This window comes from Nothobranchius furzeri, chromosome 15 (assembly GCF_043380555.1).
Source record: "Nothobranchius furzeri strain GRZ-AD chromosome 15, NfurGRZ-RIMD1, whole genome shotgun sequence".
Classification (NCBI taxonomy): domain Eukaryota; kingdom Metazoa; phylum Chordata; class Actinopteri; order Cyprinodontiformes; family Nothobranchiidae; genus Nothobranchius; species Nothobranchius furzeri.
Window position 1 is genome coordinate 36,150,607 of NC_091755.1, and position 20,793 is coordinate 36,171,399.

The window sequence follows — 20,793 nt, forward strand, 5'->3', positions numbered from 1 at the left end:
GTGAGAGTGCACACAGAAAAAAGACGCTTCATCAAGAACGTAGACCAAATGTAACTGCATGTGTATGTTTGAGATGCGAGATGACGAGTTTGATTGTCCTTCACCAGGTTGGGTTGAAGGCATCAGACTCTCAGACGGGGAGCGGGGCTGGTTCCCCAAAACCTACGTGGAGGAAATCACAAGTCGAAGCGCGCGCCTCCGCAACCTTCGAGAAAACATCCGAATCAAGTGTGTCACACAGAAACTGAAGGTGGACGACTGACGGCTTTTGCCACAAAGGACCACGTAGCAACTTGAAAATTCGGCAGTTTTAAGCTTGAAAATGGTTGTTTTATCATTAGACGATTGTGGGGTCTTTGTGTAGTGTGTAGGGGCAAAAACAAATGTCTTTGTTTAAAAAAAAGTGTAAATTATCAGTTTCCTTTGTTAATCTTTTCCTGCTAATTTCATAATTTGTCCTTTATAGCTTCCTTTCCACTGTAGGGGTCCTGGGAAATTTCCTGGAAGAGCAATGGTGACAGGCTCGGTTCTCTCAGCTGTTGTGTCTCCATAAAAAATCGGCCCTTTCAGCACTTTGCTAAGACGTCAGCATATCGTGAGAATTTTGGCAGTCACTGATTAGCACCAAAATGCATCCACAGGTATTAATATTATTAAAAATGTTGAATTCTGTCAAAGTAGACTCATTTAATCAATTCGGGGACAGGGAGAGCAGTGGTCAGACGTAAAATGAAGTGTTCAATGACCAGAAGAAGTGTAGATTTTTACCACACTCTCACCAATAAGAGGTGTTCATTATGCCGTTGTTGGGGAGATTTTCACATTATATTTATTAGTGTTGGGAGATTAGAAATGGAGAAATGGAGATGAACAATGCTTATTGTCTTTACCTTCCATTCTGCTTCCACAGCAACTCTTCCAATTTTACAAATACCAGTTGTTACAACCAATAAGCACAAGTCCTGCCCAGCGACTGTACCGGGCGTTTATATACCTTGGGTCCTTGGCTGGTCCCTAAAATGGCCCAGAAAGTGATCCTTTTGGGTCGGCCCGTTGAAATGGAGACACACGCATACCATGCAGATCCGGTAGAATCACCCAGAGGTTCCAATAGTGAAAACGGGTCCTGTGTTTCACTCCAAACTTAATCTTTGAAAGAATAATCCAGGGTTGGTTTGTTTTGTGTGCTTAACTCCTTCTGAAACTAAATTTCAGCCCTTTTGGTCAGAAATGTTGAAAATATCAACACCGGCGTGTCCTGTTTCAAAGGTGAAATGAAGTGCAAATGCCAAACAACCACATCAGCTAAATTTATGGTGACTAAAATCTGCTCTGAATTTGGCCCTTTGTGAGTATCTCGGCCTGATTCTCTAACCTGATTTTATTGTGAAAGATTTAGATAAAGACTGAAACTATTTTTTATGTCCTCTTATAACACGACCAAAGTTTTGCTCATTTGAAGCTTTTGTAAAGTGTCGTTTGTTTGTTTTTTACTAAAGAGAAAGAAATGTAGACATTATGTATCCATTTCTACATCAAATTTTTGTTTGAAGTCTGTTATTAAATCTATAATTTATTTGCGAGTCAGGTGATGGCGTGTCATCATCACCAACCACAATAGCAGGTTTCTGAGTAAGTGTCACTTAAAGGGATATTTCAGCTATTTTAAAGTGATGTTCCACCAGTTATTTATCTACAATAAGTACCTTGCCTGCAGATGACATCACTCAAAGCAAGGCGTTGCTTTACTCATTGTAAACACTCCTGATTTCCAGTATTTAAATCAACTCCTACTGAGAAAGTCGCACCACTGCAACAAAACTCAAGACAGTTGTTTTTAGTTTTTATTGCATCCTTCAACTGAACAATGCAGCAGTACCACTCCACCTAAGAACAGGCGAGATGAGGCCGATCATGCTGGGACATGGCAGCGTCACACCTAAAGAAGTCATTCAGATGATGTTCATCTAACTCATTATTGCAGATAAACAACACATAGAATCAAATATGAACTGAAATATCATTTTCATCGGAGGCTACGCTTCAGGTTTCAAAAAAGAATCTAATTAACGCACTATTTTCTTCTGTTTCTGTAGAATTCACTTAAAATAACAACTATTGTAACAGTTGTTGGACGTTTGCCTTCTTAGACCTCGTCCACACGTAGCCGGGTTTCTTTAAAAACGAATATCTGCCCCTCCAAAAACGTGCATCCACACCACCTTGTTTTATAAAAAAAACTGTCCACACGTACCCGGATAAATACGTTGTTAAGGACATGCCAGACCTGTAGGCGGCAGTACTTCCCCCGTTCTTAACCCTCGTCCTTCGTCTGTGGTCTTCCGCAAGGAGCAGTAATTCCGCTTGCAAAAACAAACAAGCAGAAAGCGCTTGGACAATTGATAAAGCGAGCGCAGCTCTGAGGGCATCCATGCTGTCGGCTAGTGTAAACACAGGTCGCACACGTGATGTCAGCATTTTTTTGTCGCGGAAAATGACGTTGCGGAGCTTAAAACTCCAGTTTTGTCTGTCCACACGCAGACACCCAAAACGGAGAAAACGCAGATCTTCACTTTGGCCGGAGTTTTTAAAAAGATCCGTTTTCGTGTGAAAAACTCAGTTTTCGTGTGGATGACAGGCCAGAACATAGAAAAATATCTACATTTTGGCAGATCCCCGGCTACATGTGGACAGGGCCTTAGGAAACAAATCTAGTTCTCATCTTTTATTCTTGTAAGATGACTTTTCCCAAGGAGCAGAAACGCAGACGTCTAACAGAGAAACAAAAGAACAAATTAGACTTTTTCTTACTTTTGCTTTCCTAAAATTAGAAATTCAACAGGCAAACTAAATTCTGTCTTGTGTGATTTTGTAGCTTTTCACTTCACAATCACTACTTTTATAAACTTTCCTTTCAGATGAACAGAGAAATAAATGTGTATCCACTAAGAATGACTCTAACAGAGCAAAATGATTAACAGCACACGAAAAGGGAGCTGAGAGTTTCTGTTAATGAAATCCAGCAGCGCATGAAACATCTATGACTCCACTGTTACTAACGCTCTTTAAACAAATTGTTAGTTGTAATTTAAATGGTTGCTGTTGAAGCGTTTGTATTTATATACTATTAGATGCTGATGTAAATGTATTTTATTGTAGATGATTACATGTATAAAGCGTAGAATGTGGTTTGTTCCCTTTCATGACTGTAATTTATAAGCAAAAAGCATTTTATAAAGAAACAGTTGGTTTTTATCCTGATTAAGTACATGCTAATACACTGGATGTTTACTGGATTTCTGCACACTACTGTAAATGTTTACTCTGAAATAAATGCAGGTGTTTGCATTAAGATGCTGTGTGTAGTAAATGACTCTATTTCTTTAAAAACAGTTTATTGGTGAGGAGCTACGTACAGATGTGTGCAGTTTCATCACCCTGCTGTAACACCGTGGTATCTACGTTCTACTCTTTAACAGGATCATGACCTATTTCTTTCTGTCACACGTAAAAGTGCACATATAAGTTAAATGTTTTCACTTCTCTTCAACAAACATCTAAAACCTCAAAGTTAAGAGGAGGACATTTCCTCTTATGGTTCTAAATGCATTATGAACATGGTTTATGTTCCTAATAAACATTTATGACTGAAGTGATTTTAAAGAGTTTTCTTGCGTGTGGAGGGTCAGCTTCGTCCATTGCTGTGGCTCTGGTCAGCTGCTACTATGGGCTCCTGGGACTCCTTCCTGCTCCTCTGCAGCTTGGGCATGAGAGGAGGCGGAGGGCGACTCACAGTAACATGGCTGTTTCTATCTGGCTGTGAAGCAAACACAAAGTCTTTTTACAAAGGCTGAGAAGTAATTAAGGAGAAAGCAGATCTGATCTAACTCTGGTCCAACAACAATTCCCCTCTTGACCAGAAAAAAAGCTCCAAAGAAAGAAGTTTTAATCTCGCCCTCTCATGGCGGTAGCAAGCATTACAGGAAACAAAAAAAAAAAAGCACGAGAACATGTCTGCAGCCCAGATCTGATTTATTTTATGTTGTAATGCCATAACTGCTTTTCCCATTCAGGAAAAACTATTTTACAGGTCTCCCTTAAAAAAGATACTTTAGACCTTGATAGAATTTTCTTCTTGGTTAAATAAACTGAATAAAAATCAGGTGTGTGTGTGTGTGTGTGTGTGTGTGTGTGTGTGTGTGTATGTAGGTGTGTGTGTGTGTGTGTGTGTGTGTGTGTGTTTACAATATGTTATTACTATTAAGGATGCATGATTGGAGATTTGATGCTAATTATTAACTCATTCACTGCCATTGACGACAAAAGTCGTCATTTTAAATCCAAATTTTGAAAATTGCTGGCAGCAAAGGGCTTTACTGATCAGGAAACGTCTGGAAGTGAATGAGTTAATAAACACGAATGTAATGAACACATGCGCCATAATTACTGAACAAAGGTGCAATGAACATGCTTAAAAAAATAATTTATTAACTCATTCACTGCCATTGACGACAAAAGTCGTCATTTTAAATTTCAAATTTTGAAAATTGCTGGCAGCAAAGGGCTTTACTGACCAGGAACGTCTGGCAGTGAATGAGTTAAAAATTATTTTTTTTATGAGGGTGGACCTCACATATACTAGTTTATATCGTATTCGAATTTAAGACTATTCAAATGTCGGATATCAGTAAGAACAACGGCTGCAGATATCGAACATCCTAAGTAGGCAAACCATTTAAACTGAAACATGCAGAGAAGCAGTTTTGACCTTCCCTTTTGTGAAGGATGCTCAAGATTGAACTAAAACGTCATGAGAACTTGTTTAGTACTTTACGTAATTTAGTTTTGGATGTTTGCAATGTTACATGAGCAGTTAAACACACATTTAACAAACTTACAACGCTGAACTCAACTCAAATGACTGTTTTAGCCTCTTTAACTGGTCATGTTACTTTGTTTTCTTCGTGATATTATTGAACAGAATCTAAAAGAATCTGAACAAATGCATGAACAAAACTGGACCAAACCTGCTGCAGCTGAAAAAGCCAGTATTGGTAATCTTCCAGGCAGGTACAGGACACCTGCAAAGGCTCCAGCAGCTCACCTAGAAACACAAACAGTGAATATGTGAAGTGAATCACTTCACTAAGTTTGTAACAGAACATATACTGATGTGAGGTGCATGCATGTGAGCTGCACCTATGAGCACAAACGCCAGCCTTCCAGGCAGATTTGAACACTCCACTGCTTTGATGCTGTGTCGAGCCAACCTTCCCTGCAGAGGGGTAGCAGATTTAAGATATAAAGTCTTCCACCTGTGCAGACAGACATGAGTAAGTGTGTTTTCCTCACTAAGTACCTCATATTTTACATTCAGCCTCTTGCTGTCCACAGAAAGCAGCAGAACATCTAGAGGAAAGAGAACCATCAGTCTTTCTTGATGTCCCTATCAGAAAAAAGACAAAAATCTTCTGCTTTAGACTCAATGTACCACATAAGAAACACAAGCCAACTTTGTTTTGTAAATTTAAAACACGTCAGTATCTCAGAATAAGATCAATCGAGTTAATCTGAGATTACCGGTCTCAGCGTGTTGATGATGTGAACCGTCGAAATGTATCCTGGCTGACCCATGTGCTGTATGGGCGAGCCCTCCCATTGCTTTATCGGCGCTTGCAGTAAATATTTCTTCAGCTCCTGTCTTTTCCAAGGTTCGTCACACGGCAGCTATGGTGGACAAAGCCTGAACCTTATTGACCGCATGCACGTCTGTGACCAGATGTGTAACCGTTACTACTTACGAGGTAGGAGAGTGAGCAGCGTGAGGGACTCGCGGATTGTGTGATGGACTTGCATCTCCTGTCTTCGATGTGCTGCATCCACGTTTGTAGCTCCGCAGCGCTGGCACACACAAACACCTTGGAGTCCACCATTGGACCTGGAAGAAGCACCACAAATCACAATCTGAAGCCACACTGTAGCTGAGCTCCGCAAACTTCCACTCACTTACTGCTGATTTCAAACATGTGCTGTGGATCTGACACATCGGAGTCCAGGGATACGACTCGGAATGAAAGTCCAGAAATGGGAAGAATGCCCTGCGGGATAAGAGAAGTCAAACACATCTATTTCAGCATGAAATGCATTCATGATGGGAGTATATGCCATGTATGTTTATGTTTATGTTTATGTATTTAGCAGACGCTTTTGTCCAAAGCGACTTACAAGTGATAATCGGCATTTTGCCCTTGAGGCTAACAACAATAGTAACAACAACAAATTGACATCAGTCATGGAGAGGAGGGAACAAGGAGTGGACAGTAGAGAGGAGGGATGGGTGCAGACAAGGTGCTAGTTAAGAAGATGCTCTCTGAAGAGCAGGGTCTTCAGGAGTTTCTTGAAAATAGAAAAGGAAGCCGCAGTTTTGGTAGTGTTAGGAAGGTCATTCCACATTTGTGGAACGATGCATGAGAAAAGTCTGGATTGTCCTGAGCGTGGTGTAGGCACTGCTAGCCGACAATCCTGTGATGACCGGAGCGGCCGGGCCGAGACGTAAGCCTTTGCAAGAGGATTCAGGTAGATGGGAGCCGTACCGTCTCGGACTTTGTATGCTAGTGTTAGCAATTTGAATTTGATGCGTGCTGCTAGCGGTAGCCAGTGGAGCTCAATGAACAGAGGGGTGACGTGTGCTCTTTTAGGCTGATTGAAGACCAGACGCACCGCTGCGTTCTGGACCATTTGAAGAGGTTTCACAGTACAGACTGGAAGACCAGTTAGAAGAGCATTGCAGTAGTCGAGGCGGGAGATGACAGTAGATTGCACCAGGAGCTGGGTGGCATGTTGTGTTAGGTATGGTCTGATCTTTCGTATGTTATACAGCGCAAAGCGGCATGAACGGGCAGCAGAGGCAACATGATCTTTAAAGGCCAGGTGTTCATCAATCACAACACCCAGATTTCGAACTGCCTTTGAAGGAGCCAGAGATAGGAAGTCATTCTGGATTGAGATATTGTGCTGTATGGATGGTTTTGCTGGGATGACAAGTAGTTCAGTTTTAGAGAGGTTGAGTTGGAGATGGTGGGATTTCATCCATTTTGAGATGTCAGAGAGACAGTTTGATATTCGTGCTGAGATAGTGTGGTCGTCCGGTGGAAATGACAGATAGAGCTGGGTGTCGTCCGCATAGCAGTGGTAGGAGAAGCCATGTGATCGAATGATCTCACCCAGTGAGGTGGTGTATATGGCAAAGAGAAGAGGTCCTAATACAGAGCCCTGGGGGACTCCTGTGGCAAGATGGTGCACGGTAGAGGACTGTCCAAGCCAAGATACGCTGAATGATCGTCCTGTGAGGTAAGATTCAAACCAGGCGTGTGCTTTCTCTGTGATATATGTGTCACAGGACTCTATTAATAAATAAATAATATAAATAAATACACTTTATAAAGATTTATTTGGTGATTTGATGATGTGGTCCTGTTGGCTTCATCGGACAGAGATCTTTAGCTTTCGCTGGAACGGTTTGCAGCCGAGTGTGAAGCAGCTGGGATGAGAATCAGCTCTCCTAAATCCGAGACCATGGTCTTGACTCGGAAAAGGGTAGAAAGTCTTCTCTGGGTCAGGGATGAGGTCCTGCCTCAAGTGGAGGAGTTTAAGTATCTCGAGGTTTTGTTCACGAGTGAGGGAAAGCTTGAGTGCGAGATTGATAGGCGGATTGGTGTTGCGTTTGCAATGATGCGGTCATTGAACCGGTCTGTCGTGGTGAAGAGAAAGCCGAGTCGGTAGGCAAAGCTCTCAATCTACCCTCACCTGTGGTCGGGAGTTTTGGGTAGTGACCGAAAGAACGAGATCACGGATACAAGCAGCAGAAAGGACTTTTCTCTGCAGGGTGACTGGGCTTTCTCATGGAGACAGGGTGAGAAGCTCCATCATCTGGGAGGGGCTCAGAGTAGACCTGCTGCTCCTCCACATCAAGAGGAGCCAGATGAAGTGGCTCAGGCACCTAGTTAGGATGCCTCCTGGACGACTCACTGGTGAGGCGTCCAGGGCACGTCCAACCAGGAGAAGACCTAAAGGAAGACCCAGGACACGGTGGAGGGACTATGTCTCTCACCTGGCCAGGGAACGCCTTAGGATTCTCCCAGAGGAGCTGGCCTAAGTAGCTACGGAGAAGGAAGTCTGGGCCTCTCGACTTAAAGCTGTTACTCCAATAGTTAATGGCAATTTTATTGGAAGATTTTGTGCAACATGCAGTGCTCAGAGCACGTGTTCAGGGTGAGTGTTTGCATCAACACCAAATTTTAGTTCTACATCTCTTTAATAGACTGGGCTACAGTGATTACTGTGCTGGGGCTGAATCCTTTCCCTTTATTCCATTGATAAACTTCTAGATGAATCTGTACTTTATATAGTACTTTACATTTTTGACACTTTTTAGTATTATTTTATCATGATTATATTCTTACTTCCTATAATTCTTCTCTTATTTTTTATCTTCTTTTTTTACACCAAGTACCGCAGCAATTTCCTAATGTTGTGATTCTCGCTCATATGGCTATGAAAACCCTTCTGGTTCTGATTCTGATCTGTACCTCGTATGTGAAGTCTTGTTGGGAGGGGTCCAGAGAGAGGATCAGAAGGTGGAAAGAGAACAACACCAAGAATCGTTCACTGCTTTCCTGTAGAGACACATTTATATCAGTCACAATTTCTCTGGATTTAAGTGGTGATGATGATGATGATGATGATGATGATGATTATCATCATTGTTGTTATTATTGTTAATTATTATTATTGTTATTTAGTCGTGTTACCTGTGTGTGGTTGTTGTATAGAGACACCAGGGAAGAGTGGATGATCTCTCCATACATGTGAGCAGGTTGCCCCTCCCAGCCTCTGATTGGCTGCTGAGAGTAAATCCTGTGATGTAGCTCATCTCTGCTCCTGCCCCATAGCGCCCCCTACAGATACAAACACATATCATATCTTATTTATTTATTTATTTATTTATTTATTTAACCTTTATTTATCCAGATGAGTCAATTGAGAACTCATTCTCATTTACAACAACGATCTGGCCAAGAAGCAGCAGCAACAGACACATAGTTAGCTTTACATCAAAGAAAAGCAGATAAGATAAAAAATACAAGATATGAATAAGATTAAACAGTTAGACATAAAGACAAAAGACCGTTCATACACAATATGTACAAGCAATCGAAACAGACTTAAAACAATCTTTAAGTACTCAGAAGCACATTGATCAGAAACTATTGATTGAAATGAATTACTGAAGACAGACATTGGAATGTAGGTAGTGAGCTTCAGCGGTTTTTGCGGCTCATTCCAGTCGTTGGAAGCAGCAAACTGGAATGAGGAGGTGTGAGCTTTGGGAATAACCATAGAGATTAAGTTGCTGGAACATAAATTAAGCTGGTTGTTGGAAGTGATGAGTAACGAGATGTCCAGTGGTTATTTCCTGTATCATCTGCATGAACTGAAGAAGAATGTCCTAATGAAGAAGAAAACTTGCAAGCTCAATGCACAAAATGACGTTCACACACATGGATGTAGTTTTGGCTTTAGAAGGGGGGGGGGGGGGGCTCAACCGGCATCGGGACGGGGGGGGGGGGTCTTCAACACAACACAAGCGGTTGTTTTCCACCTGGCCCTAGTGCTCAACTGGTGTCTATCCGATATAGCGTTAAATTGTTTTTGGATGGTAAAAATTGCAAAAAACAAAAATTTACCTGGGGGGGGGGGGGGGGGGGGGAGGACATGTCCCCCTGCCCCCCATCCCCAAACTACATCCGTGCGTTCACACCTTCATTTGAAAATAGTGAGTCTTTTGTGACAAAATGTATTTACTGACATTTATGCTTGTATGGTTTAGAGACAGGGTCCATGAGGGAAAGAAAGAAAGAAAGAAAGAAAGAAAGAAAGAAAGCAATATTTTATATAGTACCTCTCAGGATAAAAATCACAAGGGGCTTCACAAGAACAAAAAAATTTAAAATATACAAAATATTTCTTTAAAAATTTTAAATTTCATATGGTTAAAATTTGAGGAAAGAAATAAAAATTGTGATTAAATTGTAAGGAAAGAAAAAGAGAAAACAAATAGGAATGAGGGAACTCTGTTTATCCTGGGAGGCAGAACTGGAGGTAGCAAAGCTCAAGATGATGAGGTTCCCTTTAGGGACAGATGATTCATTGTGAAGACCCCTGAAGGAAAAAGCCCAAAGAAAAAGCAGTTGACATTCATGATGAGTCATTTGTGTGCATTTTGCCTCTAATTCCAGTTCCCAGTCACTCTCAGTCGTCCCAAAAGCTCATCTGAAGTCCCGAGGGGATAGAGCTTTGTCCGTGGCTGGCCCTAGAACCAAGGACCACTCAAAGCATGGAGCAGTTTAAGTCAAAATTAAAAACGTATTTATTTGACTTGGCTTTTAGCAAAAGTTGAGTTGTGTATCTATTCTCTTTAATCTGGTTTATTGTAGCTTTTATTGTTTGTTTCTTGTTTTATTTTTATCTGGCCTCTTATTAGCTCATCCTTTAATTTATGGTTTCATCATAATCATAATTTATGAGTTTGCTTTAACAGTGAGAATTGGTGAAGCGATTATCCAGGATGAACTTCTAGTGTGTTCTTAAGGTGAAAAGTGTCAGTTTCTAACTTTACTGTTATACCCCAAACACACAGAGCCAAGGCTTACGCAGACTTCCTGTTCCAGCGCTCGACCTGAAGATCTGCGTGGAGGTGGAGGTGGAGGCAGCTGCTGCTCATCTCTGCTGTTCCTCACCAACAGCTGAAGTCTGGTTTCACCCAGATTCCACACACTGAAACACACACACACACACACACACACACACACACACACACACACACACACACACACACACACAAATAAAGCATGCATGCCTGCTCCCCTCTGGCTAACGAAAACAGCCAAAAATAATCAGATTAGATGGCAAACACACTTTAAAAGTTTGCTGTTTGTAGAACAATTCTTTGATAACATCAACTTAGCACCACGTTGGAAACTCGTCTCTCGTCTCGTCTTCTTCCGCCTATCCAGGTCCGGGTCGTGGGGGCAGCATCCCAATTAGGGAGTTCCAGACCGTCCTCTCTCCAGCCACCTCCAACAGCTCCTCCGGCAGGACCCCAAGGCGTTCCCGGGCCAGTTCAGAGACGTACTTTCTCCAACGTGTCCTGGGTCGACCAGGGGACCTCCTGATGGCAGGACATGCCTGAAACACCTGGAGAGTTGTCCAGGAGACATCCTAACAAGATGCCCAAACCACCTCAACTGACTCCTCTCGATGTGGAGGAGCGGCGGCTCTACTCTGAGCCTCTCCCGAATGTCGGAGCTCCTCACCCTATCCCTGTAAGGCTGAGCCCGGCTACCCCGTGGAGAAAACTCATTTTGGTCGCTTGTATCCGTGATCTTGTTCTTTCGATTATTACCCAAAGTGCATGACCATAGGTGAGGACTGGGCGGTAGATGGACTGGTAAATCTAGAGCCTGGCTTTCCGTCTCAGCTCCTTCTTCACCACAACAGACCAGTTCAGCGTCCGCATCACTGCAGACGCTCCGAAACATATTGGAATCACGTTGAAGACATATAAACAAAAATCTTTTAAAAATAAATATACATCTATCTTTAGGAACTGTGCCACAACATGAATAAAATAAAATTAACCAGTAGCCATTTTATGATAAAACCTATAAATCTCTTGCAAATATCCACATGAGTTGATTTTTATTGAAAATGCATTTTAATTTGCTTTAAAATGTGTTTAGTGTCTATTTCAACGTTTTCAGTTTATTATTGTTTTGGGTTCTCTGGTTGCTTTATTATATATTTTATAATTAAAGTCCTATATAAGGTCCTATATTGTGCAATATCCCCTTTTTGGAACTTTTGACAATGTTATGTTGTTGTTTCGTCGTCAAAAACACCCCCAGAGTGTTTTTTGGCTTGACGCTTGCATTTTCCTGTCTCAGCTGCAAATGCTGTCTGCCAAGCAGCAGCAAAAGCCTGGGTTGTTGGGGATGTTACTGTGCCATCACGACCCGCTCCTCCCATCCATGTAGTCTTGAATCTGTTGGCATGAATCTTCAGTCTCTGGGTCTGCAGCCGTGCATTATGGTGGGATTCACATGGGGGAGGAGAGGTTTCAAATAATCTAAGCTTCTTATTTCTGGGTAGAAGTAATATCTCACAAAAAAACTTATATTTTATATGAAATCACATTTCAATAGTGCCAACAATAATATTTTATCATTTAGGGTGCCTACCGTTGCTCTGGGAATAGCATGATACTTGTCTGAATAACGGTTCTGTTTATAACCTTTATGGACAGAATTTCTAGGCGCAGCCGTGGTGTGGAGTGTGTCGAGTTTGGTGGCAGGAGAATCTCGTCTCTGCTTTTTGCGGATGATGTGGTCCTCCTAGCTTCATCCAGCTCTGACCTTCAGCTCTTGCTGAGTAGGTTCGCGGCCGAGTGTGAAGCGGCTGGGATGAGGATCAGCACCTCCAAATCTGAGACCATGGTTCTCGACCGGGAAAGGGTGGCTTCAATCAAACAATCAGATTTATTTATAAAGCGCTTTTCAAACAAAGTGCTACTCAAAGTGCTTTACAAAATGACCCCAGATTCCCATAACAGGTTAAAAATAATTACAGACATATGCAAGCACACACACACACACACACACGCACGCACACACACACACACACACACACACACACACACACACACACACACACACACACAAGTAAAAAATATATTTGGCTGAGTCCAGATGAGCCAAGTAAGGTAAGGCAAGGAAACGCCATCAGAGGAGCCGTCTGCCCCGGCAGAATCACGTCTCCCACACTAAGTCAGGGCGCTCAGTGGAGGGGGAGCATAGACCCCCACCTATAGAGCGCCCAGGAAGCTACAGTTGACCACCGCTCCCAGGGCAGAGGGCCCCTACAGAAGAAACACCCGATTAAAATGAGTAAAAATGTAATAAAAGAGCTAATATAAGGGACAAAAGTTAGAAAAGAAGTAATGAATAAAGTCATATAGACAGTAAAATAATAATATTAAATAATGAAAACAATGCTAAAATATAATCATATAAAACATGCAAAGCAAGTAATAAAATATAATCATGTAAAACGAGAAATAAAACTAGTAAATATTTAGATAAAAGCTAACCTAAATAGGTGCGTCTTGAGCCTGGACTTAAAAACATGAACGTTCTCTGCGGCCCTGAGGTCCTCTGGCAGCTCGTTCCAGAGGCGACGGCCATAACACTGGAAGGACGCCTTGCCGTGAGTTTGTGTCCTGACTTTAGGGATGACCAGGAGATGCCTGTCAGAGGAGCGCAGAGGCCGTGATGCTTTATATGGTAAAAACAGTTCTGAGAGATAAGAAGGCCCAAGATCATTAAGACACTTAAAAACCAATCGAAGAACCTTAAAATTGATCCTGAAACATACGGGGAGCCGATGCAATGATTCTAAAACTGGTGTAATGTGCTCCCGCCTCCTGGTCTTCATCAGGACACGTGCTGCCGAATTTTGAAGAAGTTGTAAGCCTGAGATGCTCTTTTTAGGAAGACCAGAAAGCAGGGCATTACAGTAATCTATTCTACTGGTGATAAAAGCATGCATCAGTTTCTCCGTGTTGGCCAGAGAGAGAATGGGACTCTGGCGATGTTCTTTAGATGATAAAAACCTATTTTTGTGATATTTTTAATGTGTGGGATAAAAGTCAGCTCAGAGTCAAAAATCACGCCCAGGTTCTTCACTTGTTCAGATGGACTAAAAGACAGAGATTGTCATTTCGGTGAAGGTGTCTCTCTCTGGGCCTCAGGACCAATGACTAAAACTTCGGTTTTGTCCTGGTTGAGCTGGAGAAAGTTCTCTGCCATCCAGGATTTAATGTCTAAAATACAGTTAAAAAGTGCCTCCATTGACCGAGAGTCATCAGGAGACACAGAGATGTACAACTGTGTATCAACAGCATAACTGTGAAAGTTGACCTTGTGTCTCCTGATGACACCGCCAAGAGGGAGCATATAAAGATTAAAAAGCACTGGGCCTAAAATTGAACCCTGGGGCACACCACATGTAATCCCATGGACCCTCGAGGAACAGGCATCCAAACTCACCATGAAAGTCCTGTCTGTGAGGTAGGATGTGAACCATCTATGTACAGCACCAGAGAGGCCGATCTGTTTTAAACGAGTTAAAAGAATAGTGTGGTCTACTGTATCGAAGGCAGCACTTAGATCCAGTAGAACCAACACTGCCAACTTCCATTTTTCATAATTTACTCTAAAATCATTTAAAATCTTCAGAAGGGCCGTCTCGGTGCTGTGGTTCACCCTAAAACCAGACTGAAATGTCTCTAGGACATTATTAGTGTTTGTCAAATCATTTAGTTGATTTAAAACCAACTTTTCTAAAACGTTGCTTAAAAATGGTAAGTTAGATATCGGTCGATAATTGTTTAATTCATTAAAATCTAAATTGCTCTTCTTCAACAGGGGCCTCACCACCGCCCTTTTAAAGGCAGCAGGAAAGACCCCCGTCTGAAGGGAGCAATTCATCAGGGTTAAAATCTCATCACTAAAATATCCATAGAATTTATTAAAAAACAAAGTTGGAATTGGGTCCAGAACACATGTGGTGGGTCTCACTAAGGAGAAAACTTTATCAAGAGTCTCAGCTTCTACCAGGACCAAAACTGTTCAGTGTTTCCTCTGGTATAGACACACATTCAGATTTATATAAAACCTTGGTTTGCCAACTCCGGGTCGGGAGAGAGGTCCTACCTCAAGTGGAGGAGTTTAAGTATCTCGGGGTCTTGTTCACGAGTGAGAGTAGGAGGGATCGGGAGATCGACAGGCGGATTGGTTCGGCGTCTGCAGTGATGCGGACGCTGAGCCGATCTGTCGTGGTGAAGAGGGAGCTGAGCCAGAAAGCAAGGCTCTCAATTCACAGGTCGATCTACGTCCCAATCCTCACCTGTGGTCATGAGCTTTGGGTAATGACCGAAAGAACGAGATCGCGGATACAAGCGGCCGAAATGAGTTTCCTCCGTAGGGTGGCCGGGCTCAGCCTTAGAGATAGGGTGAGGAGCTCGGACATTCGGGAGGGGCTCGGAGTAGAACCGCTGCTCCTCCGGATCGACAGGAGTCAGTTGAGGTGGTTTGGGCATCTGGTCAGAATGCCTCCTGGACGCCTCCCTGGGAAGGTGTTTTGGGCATGTCCTGCCGGCAGGAGGCCCCCGGGTCGACCCAGGACACTTTGGAGAGGTTACATCTCCAATCTGGTCTGGGAACGCCGTGGGGTCCTGCCGGAGGAGCTGGTGGAGGTGGCCGGGGAGAGGACAGTCTGGAGCTCCCTAGTTGGGATGCCGCCCCCGTGACCCGGACCCGGATAAGTGGAGGAGGAGGAGGAGGAGGACGACGACAACGCCATGTCTGAATAAGTTGTTGCAGCAAGAAAAGGAAACAAAGAGCAAAGCAAAACTCTGAAGTGTGGCTTTCTGGTTAGAAGATGGTGTGGCTGGATCTGAGTCTAAAGCTGTCAAACATAGTTTTCACCACAAAGAACAGATAGTTAGAAGCTGGTTTCATTTGTGGCTGTTGGTGGTGAAGCTACCACATCAAACTGGAAGGTCATTCAACACGCTGTCACCGAGTTTACGGGGTGACATCTATAATGACGGTAGAATATGATTATTATTGCTTTGTCAAAATACTCATTTCAGTTTTAAAATACATGTTTTCCATCTAGTGGACATTTGAAATAAATGTTAAAGGATTTTTTTAACCTCTAGAGACCTTCAGGCTACAGCTGTGAGGCCACATTTTTCATCTATTTTAATAATTTACCTATAAAGGCCAGTTTCTGCTGATTTTCTGCACAACTTTTATAAGTTTGCTGTTAAGATGATAATAAAAGAAAATCAGTTTGCTCTGATAGTTTGTTCACGTCTGTGCCTTCATTAAACAACTTTCATAGATGATGTTTCGTTCATTTTCACCTCAAAATGCTAAATTTAAAGCCTCGATGAGGAAGACCCCCGTGCACTGTAAAACCTAATTGTTAAACTTACTTAAAAAAAGCATGCAAACTTAAAATTACAAGAACACAGGACTAAGTAAGTATTTGTTGGAGCTACTAAATCAGTGGTCCGCAAATAGTGGCCAGCGGGCCACATCCGGCCCGCGAGCCCTCTCTGGCCCCCAAACCCCGCGCGCACCACCCCACCCCCAATGACCGACCAGGAGGTGTAGGATAGATAGAGCTGAGGAAAATAATCAAATAATCAATGCATGAGATGCGGGCATAAACGGTTTTGCATCACAGAAGAGTACCATAATCACTTACAGTGGAATGTGGTTTTGTTATTTTAATGGCGGCACCAGCGCAGCATCCACATCTGTCAGAGCGGTGTTCTCCACATGTACCGGGTAGGAAACTTTGGTCCGCCTTTATGTGGTACTGCAGGGCTGAGCGCTGGAGTTATAACCTGAGACCGAACCCGAATCGAATCAGCCCGACCGGTTCTGTTGGATTTGGGCCGTAAATTATGTTAAGTGAGCGGGTTGTCGTGCTGCGCGCTCCGCTCGCTCGATCAGCGACTGAGAGAGAGAGAGCAGGAGATTGTCGGCTCACACAAGAGAAAGGATCGGAGGACGCTCCTCCAAACATGTGTTATTATTTTCATAATTTCATTATTGTTTCTCCTGGAAGCGCTCAGTCAGACCGACTGTTGTGATGTTGGGAGGTCCGGTCTTGGGGAGGGGGCGGGGTCAATGACGGCGGCAGCAGCGTATTCATCTGTCTCTTTGATTTAGGGACACGGAGAAGTTAAAAGCAGAGAGATATAGAAGATAGAAGTTCTTGTTCCACTTTATTATTTTGTTTCATGATGATAAACTGATGTTAAATTCAGCTTAAAGAGAAACTGGGAGGAAGCTGTGGTTCATTTTAAGTTACAGGAGATCTTCTCTCCTATCTGCTCCTCCAGAGACAGCATGGACATGAGGGTTACATGGTGATAGTCCCTCAGGACAGGTTAGTGCAGTCACACAGCCGAGCTGGAGGGGGACAGGTGTTGTCCTTCTTTATATTGCAAGCTTGTGTGTTATGTGCATTACAGCCAGCGATCCAAACAGCAGCAGCAGCAGCAGCAGCAGCAGTTTTCCTCTTGTGTCCCATTATTCTCCTCAGCCCTCAGCCCTCTAGTTACTGGTTGTTTATATTTTCCCTCAGTCCCTAAGTTCAGGCCCTGTCCAGACGTAGCCGGGGATCTGCCAAAACGTAGATATTTTTCTACATTTTGGCCCGTCATCCACAGGAAAACGGAGTTTTTTCACACAAAAACAGATCTTTTTAAAAACTCCGGCCAAAGTGAAGATCTGCGTTTTCTCCGTTTTGGGTGTCTGCGTGTGGACAGACAAAACCGGAGTTTTAAGGTCCGCAACGTCACTTTCCGCGACAAAAAAATTCTGACATCACGTGTGCGACCTGTGTTTACACTAGCCGACAGCATGGATGCCCTCAGAGCTGTGCTCGCTTTATCGATTGTCCAAGCGCTTTCTGCTTGTTTGTTTTTGCAAGCGGAATTACTGCTCCTTGCGGAAGACCACAGACGAAGGACGAGGTTAAGAACGGGGGAAGTACTGCCGCCTACAGGTCTGGCATGTCCTGAACAACGTATTTATCCGGGTACGTGTGGACAGAGTTTTGTTTTAAAACGCGGTGGTGTGGATGCAAGTTTTAGGAGGGGCGGATATTCATTTTTTTTTAAACCCGGCTACGTGTGGACTAGGCCTCGGTCTTTTTTGTGTGTGGCCCTTGGACCATTATAATGGAGGACCCCTGTACTAAATCAACGTAAAATTAATTTAAATACAAGTTACTTTCACTAAAACAAACTAGTACAAAGTACTTAGAGATTTCCTTACTGAACTAGTATTTCCGAGTCATAGATACTTAAGCAGTAACTGTAACCAAATTTCTAAGTACTTTGTACTAGCTTGTCTTAGTTATAGTAACTTTTAAAGTGCATTTACTTTGGATGCATTACTCTAACACATAATTGCCCAGTGCTGCCATGTTCTGTGTCCCTTTTGGGCCATTCCCATCTGTACCGGGTCGGCCTGGGCCAGGTAGCCCCAGTCGGCCCCAGCCTGGCCCGGTTGATTCCACACATCCTTGTCTTAAGCCCATGTGGGCTGATTCTACCCACCAATCAGAGGCTTGCTCTAATGGAAGGTGTGAATTTGCTGTCAGCAGTGGGTGTGTTGGCCCTGGTCGGCCTGAAGCAGACCCCCTCGAGAAGAGGGCTGAGAACGAGCCTTGGTTGGCCCGGGAAAATACCAGGCCACCCAGATATGTAAACAACCTACGCTACCCGGCCCGGGCTGACCCGGTACAGATGGGAATGGCCCATTAGTTCCCCAGCCCCTCCAGTTCCCACTCCAGGTTTTCCTCTTGTGTCCCATTATTCTCCTCAGCCCTAACCCCTCTAGTTATTGGTTGTTTATATTTGCCCTCAGTCCCTAAGTTTAGTTATCCATGTTTTTATAGTTTAGGTTTATCTGCCCTCCTCTGGTTTTGTTCCCCATTTAGATAATTGTATGCACTGTTGTGTGCTTTCCCTCCAGCCCTCACTCCACACACCTGCTGCCTGTTTCCCTAATTGCTCTCTCTGTGTATATAAGCCTTGTCTTCTCACTCTGTGTTTGTCGGTCCATTGTATTTGTCAGCGTTGTTCTGTCTCTCTCGAGTTTTCGCCTAGTCCATGCTCATGAGTGAGCTTCTGTTTTGTTTTTGAGATTTAGTCTGGTTCTTGTGTCTTTGGACTTTTGGCGCATCCTCCTTAAAATAAAGGAATTATTTTCTTTAACCACTCCTGCCTCGAGTCGTTCTGGGTCATCTGCATTTTGGGTCCTAATCATCTCCTACTCGTCTCGGGACAAGTGCTGTGTAATTGTTATTTTAGGTGCAGTTTTGCACACATAATAAACATGAATATCAGAAACTGAAATACAGCAAGTTATTCTGACCAAAAAGTCTTTTAAAGTAAAGTTAAAATGTTTTAATTTGATTCCGAAAGTCATTTAAAAATTCAACTGACCATGTTTTTGCATGTTCACTCAGACAACATATGAATATATAGTGTCTGGTTTACATCATACATTTTAAAGTGGGATTATTTTAGATGTTTTTCACAAATATAGGAAAAAATCTATAGTGAGAGACTTAAATCAACCTAATCATGGTGAATGAGCAAATGTTTTCTGCAACCCATAAGGACCAGTGGCTTCAGTTTGTGATTAGCCTCCTGCTAATCCCCCCACATCCACCCCACTGTGAGGATTTGCCCCACCATTACTTTGTATTAAAGCCCTCCACGCCCTGGTCCCATAATGATCTGCTAATCATATCAGTGTCGCCTCACTGACGTTGTGTTTGGAGTCATTTAGCTCTCCTGTCTCGTTTTTCTGCTGGTTAGAAATCATAAAGATATTGGTTGTTGTTGTGAAAGAGTTTTGCATCACAACAAAACCTCAACGTGTTCTGCCCGGAAACATCCTGCCACTAATTCTTTATTAGCATCCATCAAATGACGTGACTTATTATGGTCTGGGAAACAGTATAAAATAGTTACATTTATTCGTTTTTCTTTAACTTCACGTGACGCCATAAACGCCACAAAGGTCCACTTTGCTGCCACCGCTTCCTCTCTGAAAACTCAGAGAAACCACATTTAAACTCACTCTTTCCAGCCGCAAGGCAGTACTTTAATTCTTTCAGCTTCTCGAGCTTCCCATTCGTCCAGTAATGTTAGATGTAAGAAAAGTGTCTTACCCTAAATTGTCTCCAGAGAGTTCCAGGAGTTCAATCTCATCCGGGCCCACTTCGTCCACTCCAGTGTGCCTCTGGGTCACGCTGCAGCATCCCATGGCCGATGAGGAGTCTAACGCTCTCAGCTCAGCCTCAGCGAGCAGTCCAGACTCTGAGCACCATCTGCCGAGGCGATCCTCCAAACCGTTTTTTTGTGCCACATTAAAACTGCAGAGATACCCTGAAAATGGGGGGTGGGGGGTTCAAAAGTGGAGTGGAGAAGAGGAGGGAGGGGGTGTCAGGGTGTCTGAGCACTAGTTCCCTCTTCTTGCCAGCAGAAGACAAAAGTTGCAGCTCTTGAAGCGATAATGAAGTTAAAAGCAGCGAGTCAGAGCTCTGTAGCTGTTTCTTCCTGTCAGTTGTCTGTCTGCAGAGATCTGAGCCGCTTCCTCACTTTGCTTATTTTACTCTCCGTACGCATGCTGGGAAGCCAAGGACACGTCAGTATGACACATGAAAGCGGTTTGTGATGTTGCTGAGAGACAAGCTGACCGAAAGAGAGAGAATGACAACACCACACTTTACACCTCCTTGTGTCGATTACACAGGTTCACTGATGCCATCCTTACAAAGAGGCAAGTGGATGAAGCAAACTTCCTGTTGGGAAAGATGTGGCCATGCCGGCCCGCGTTTGCCTGCTTCCAGCCTGACTGTGTGCAGAGTGCAGTGAGATAATTATGAGTTATGACACACCGAGGTGAAGAACTGCAGTCAAAACAAGCTGCAACAGCTGTGGAAGTGGATTCTGTTGTTGATCTTCCTGGTTAGAGGGCGGTGAGGGGGCTGCACACAGCCTGCTGCGTCTGTGAAGTGATACAACTTAAAGAAACAGATGGATACGGATGAAGGTGAAGATTTCCTGCCCAAACT

General features: G+C 43.3%; 2 protein-coding genes across 3 annotated transcripts in view; one reads left to right on the forward strand and one right to left on the reverse strand.

The window, feature by feature from the left end:
- arhgef19 (Rho guanine nucleotide exchange factor (GEF) 19) overlaps positions 1–3,352 on the forward strand; it is a 34,442-nt gene extending 31,090 nt beyond the window's left edge. For both annotated transcript variants that reach the window (XM_070544767.1, XM_070544766.1), the window contains exon 16: positions 108–3,352. In XM_070544767.1, coding sequence (XP_070400868.1) covers positions 108–262 — 155 coding nt within the window. In that variant the 3' untranslated portion in view covers positions 263–3,352. The remainder of the gene's footprint in view (positions 1–107) is intronic.
- Positions 1,832–20,662, reverse strand: LOC107390348 (probable pleckstrin homology domain-containing family N member 1). The gene is made up of 11 exons (XM_015966989.3): positions 19,888–20,662; positions 10,713–10,836; positions 8,811–8,957; positions 8,589–8,675; positions 6,011–6,098; positions 5,802–5,938; positions 5,581–5,727; positions 5,360–5,446; positions 5,200–5,275; positions 5,028–5,104; positions 1,832–3,817 (listed from the first exon to the last, which is right to left on the reverse strand). The coding sequence occupies exons 1-11, from the start codon at positions 19,980–19,982 to the stop codon at positions 3,686–3,688; spliced, it is 1,197 nt and encodes a 398-aa protein (XP_015822475.3). The 5' UTR covers positions 19,983–20,662; the 3' UTR covers positions 1,832–3,685.
- Positions 20,663–20,793: the final 131 nt, after the last annotated feature.

Coding starts and splice junctions, on each gene's coding strand:
- LOC107390348 (XM_015966989.3), bottom strand. CDS start 19,982: ATGGGATGCTGCAGCGTGACCCAGAGGCACACTGGAGTGGACGAAGTG. Junction 5,939..6,010: donor GCACATGTTTGAAATCAGCA/GTAAGTGAGTGG, acceptor TGCTTCTTCCAG/GTCCAATGGTGGACTCCAAG. Junction 3,818..5,027: donor GGCTTTTTCAGCTGCAGCAG/GTTTGGTCCAGT, acceptor TTTGCTTCACAG/CCAGATAGAAACAGCCATGT.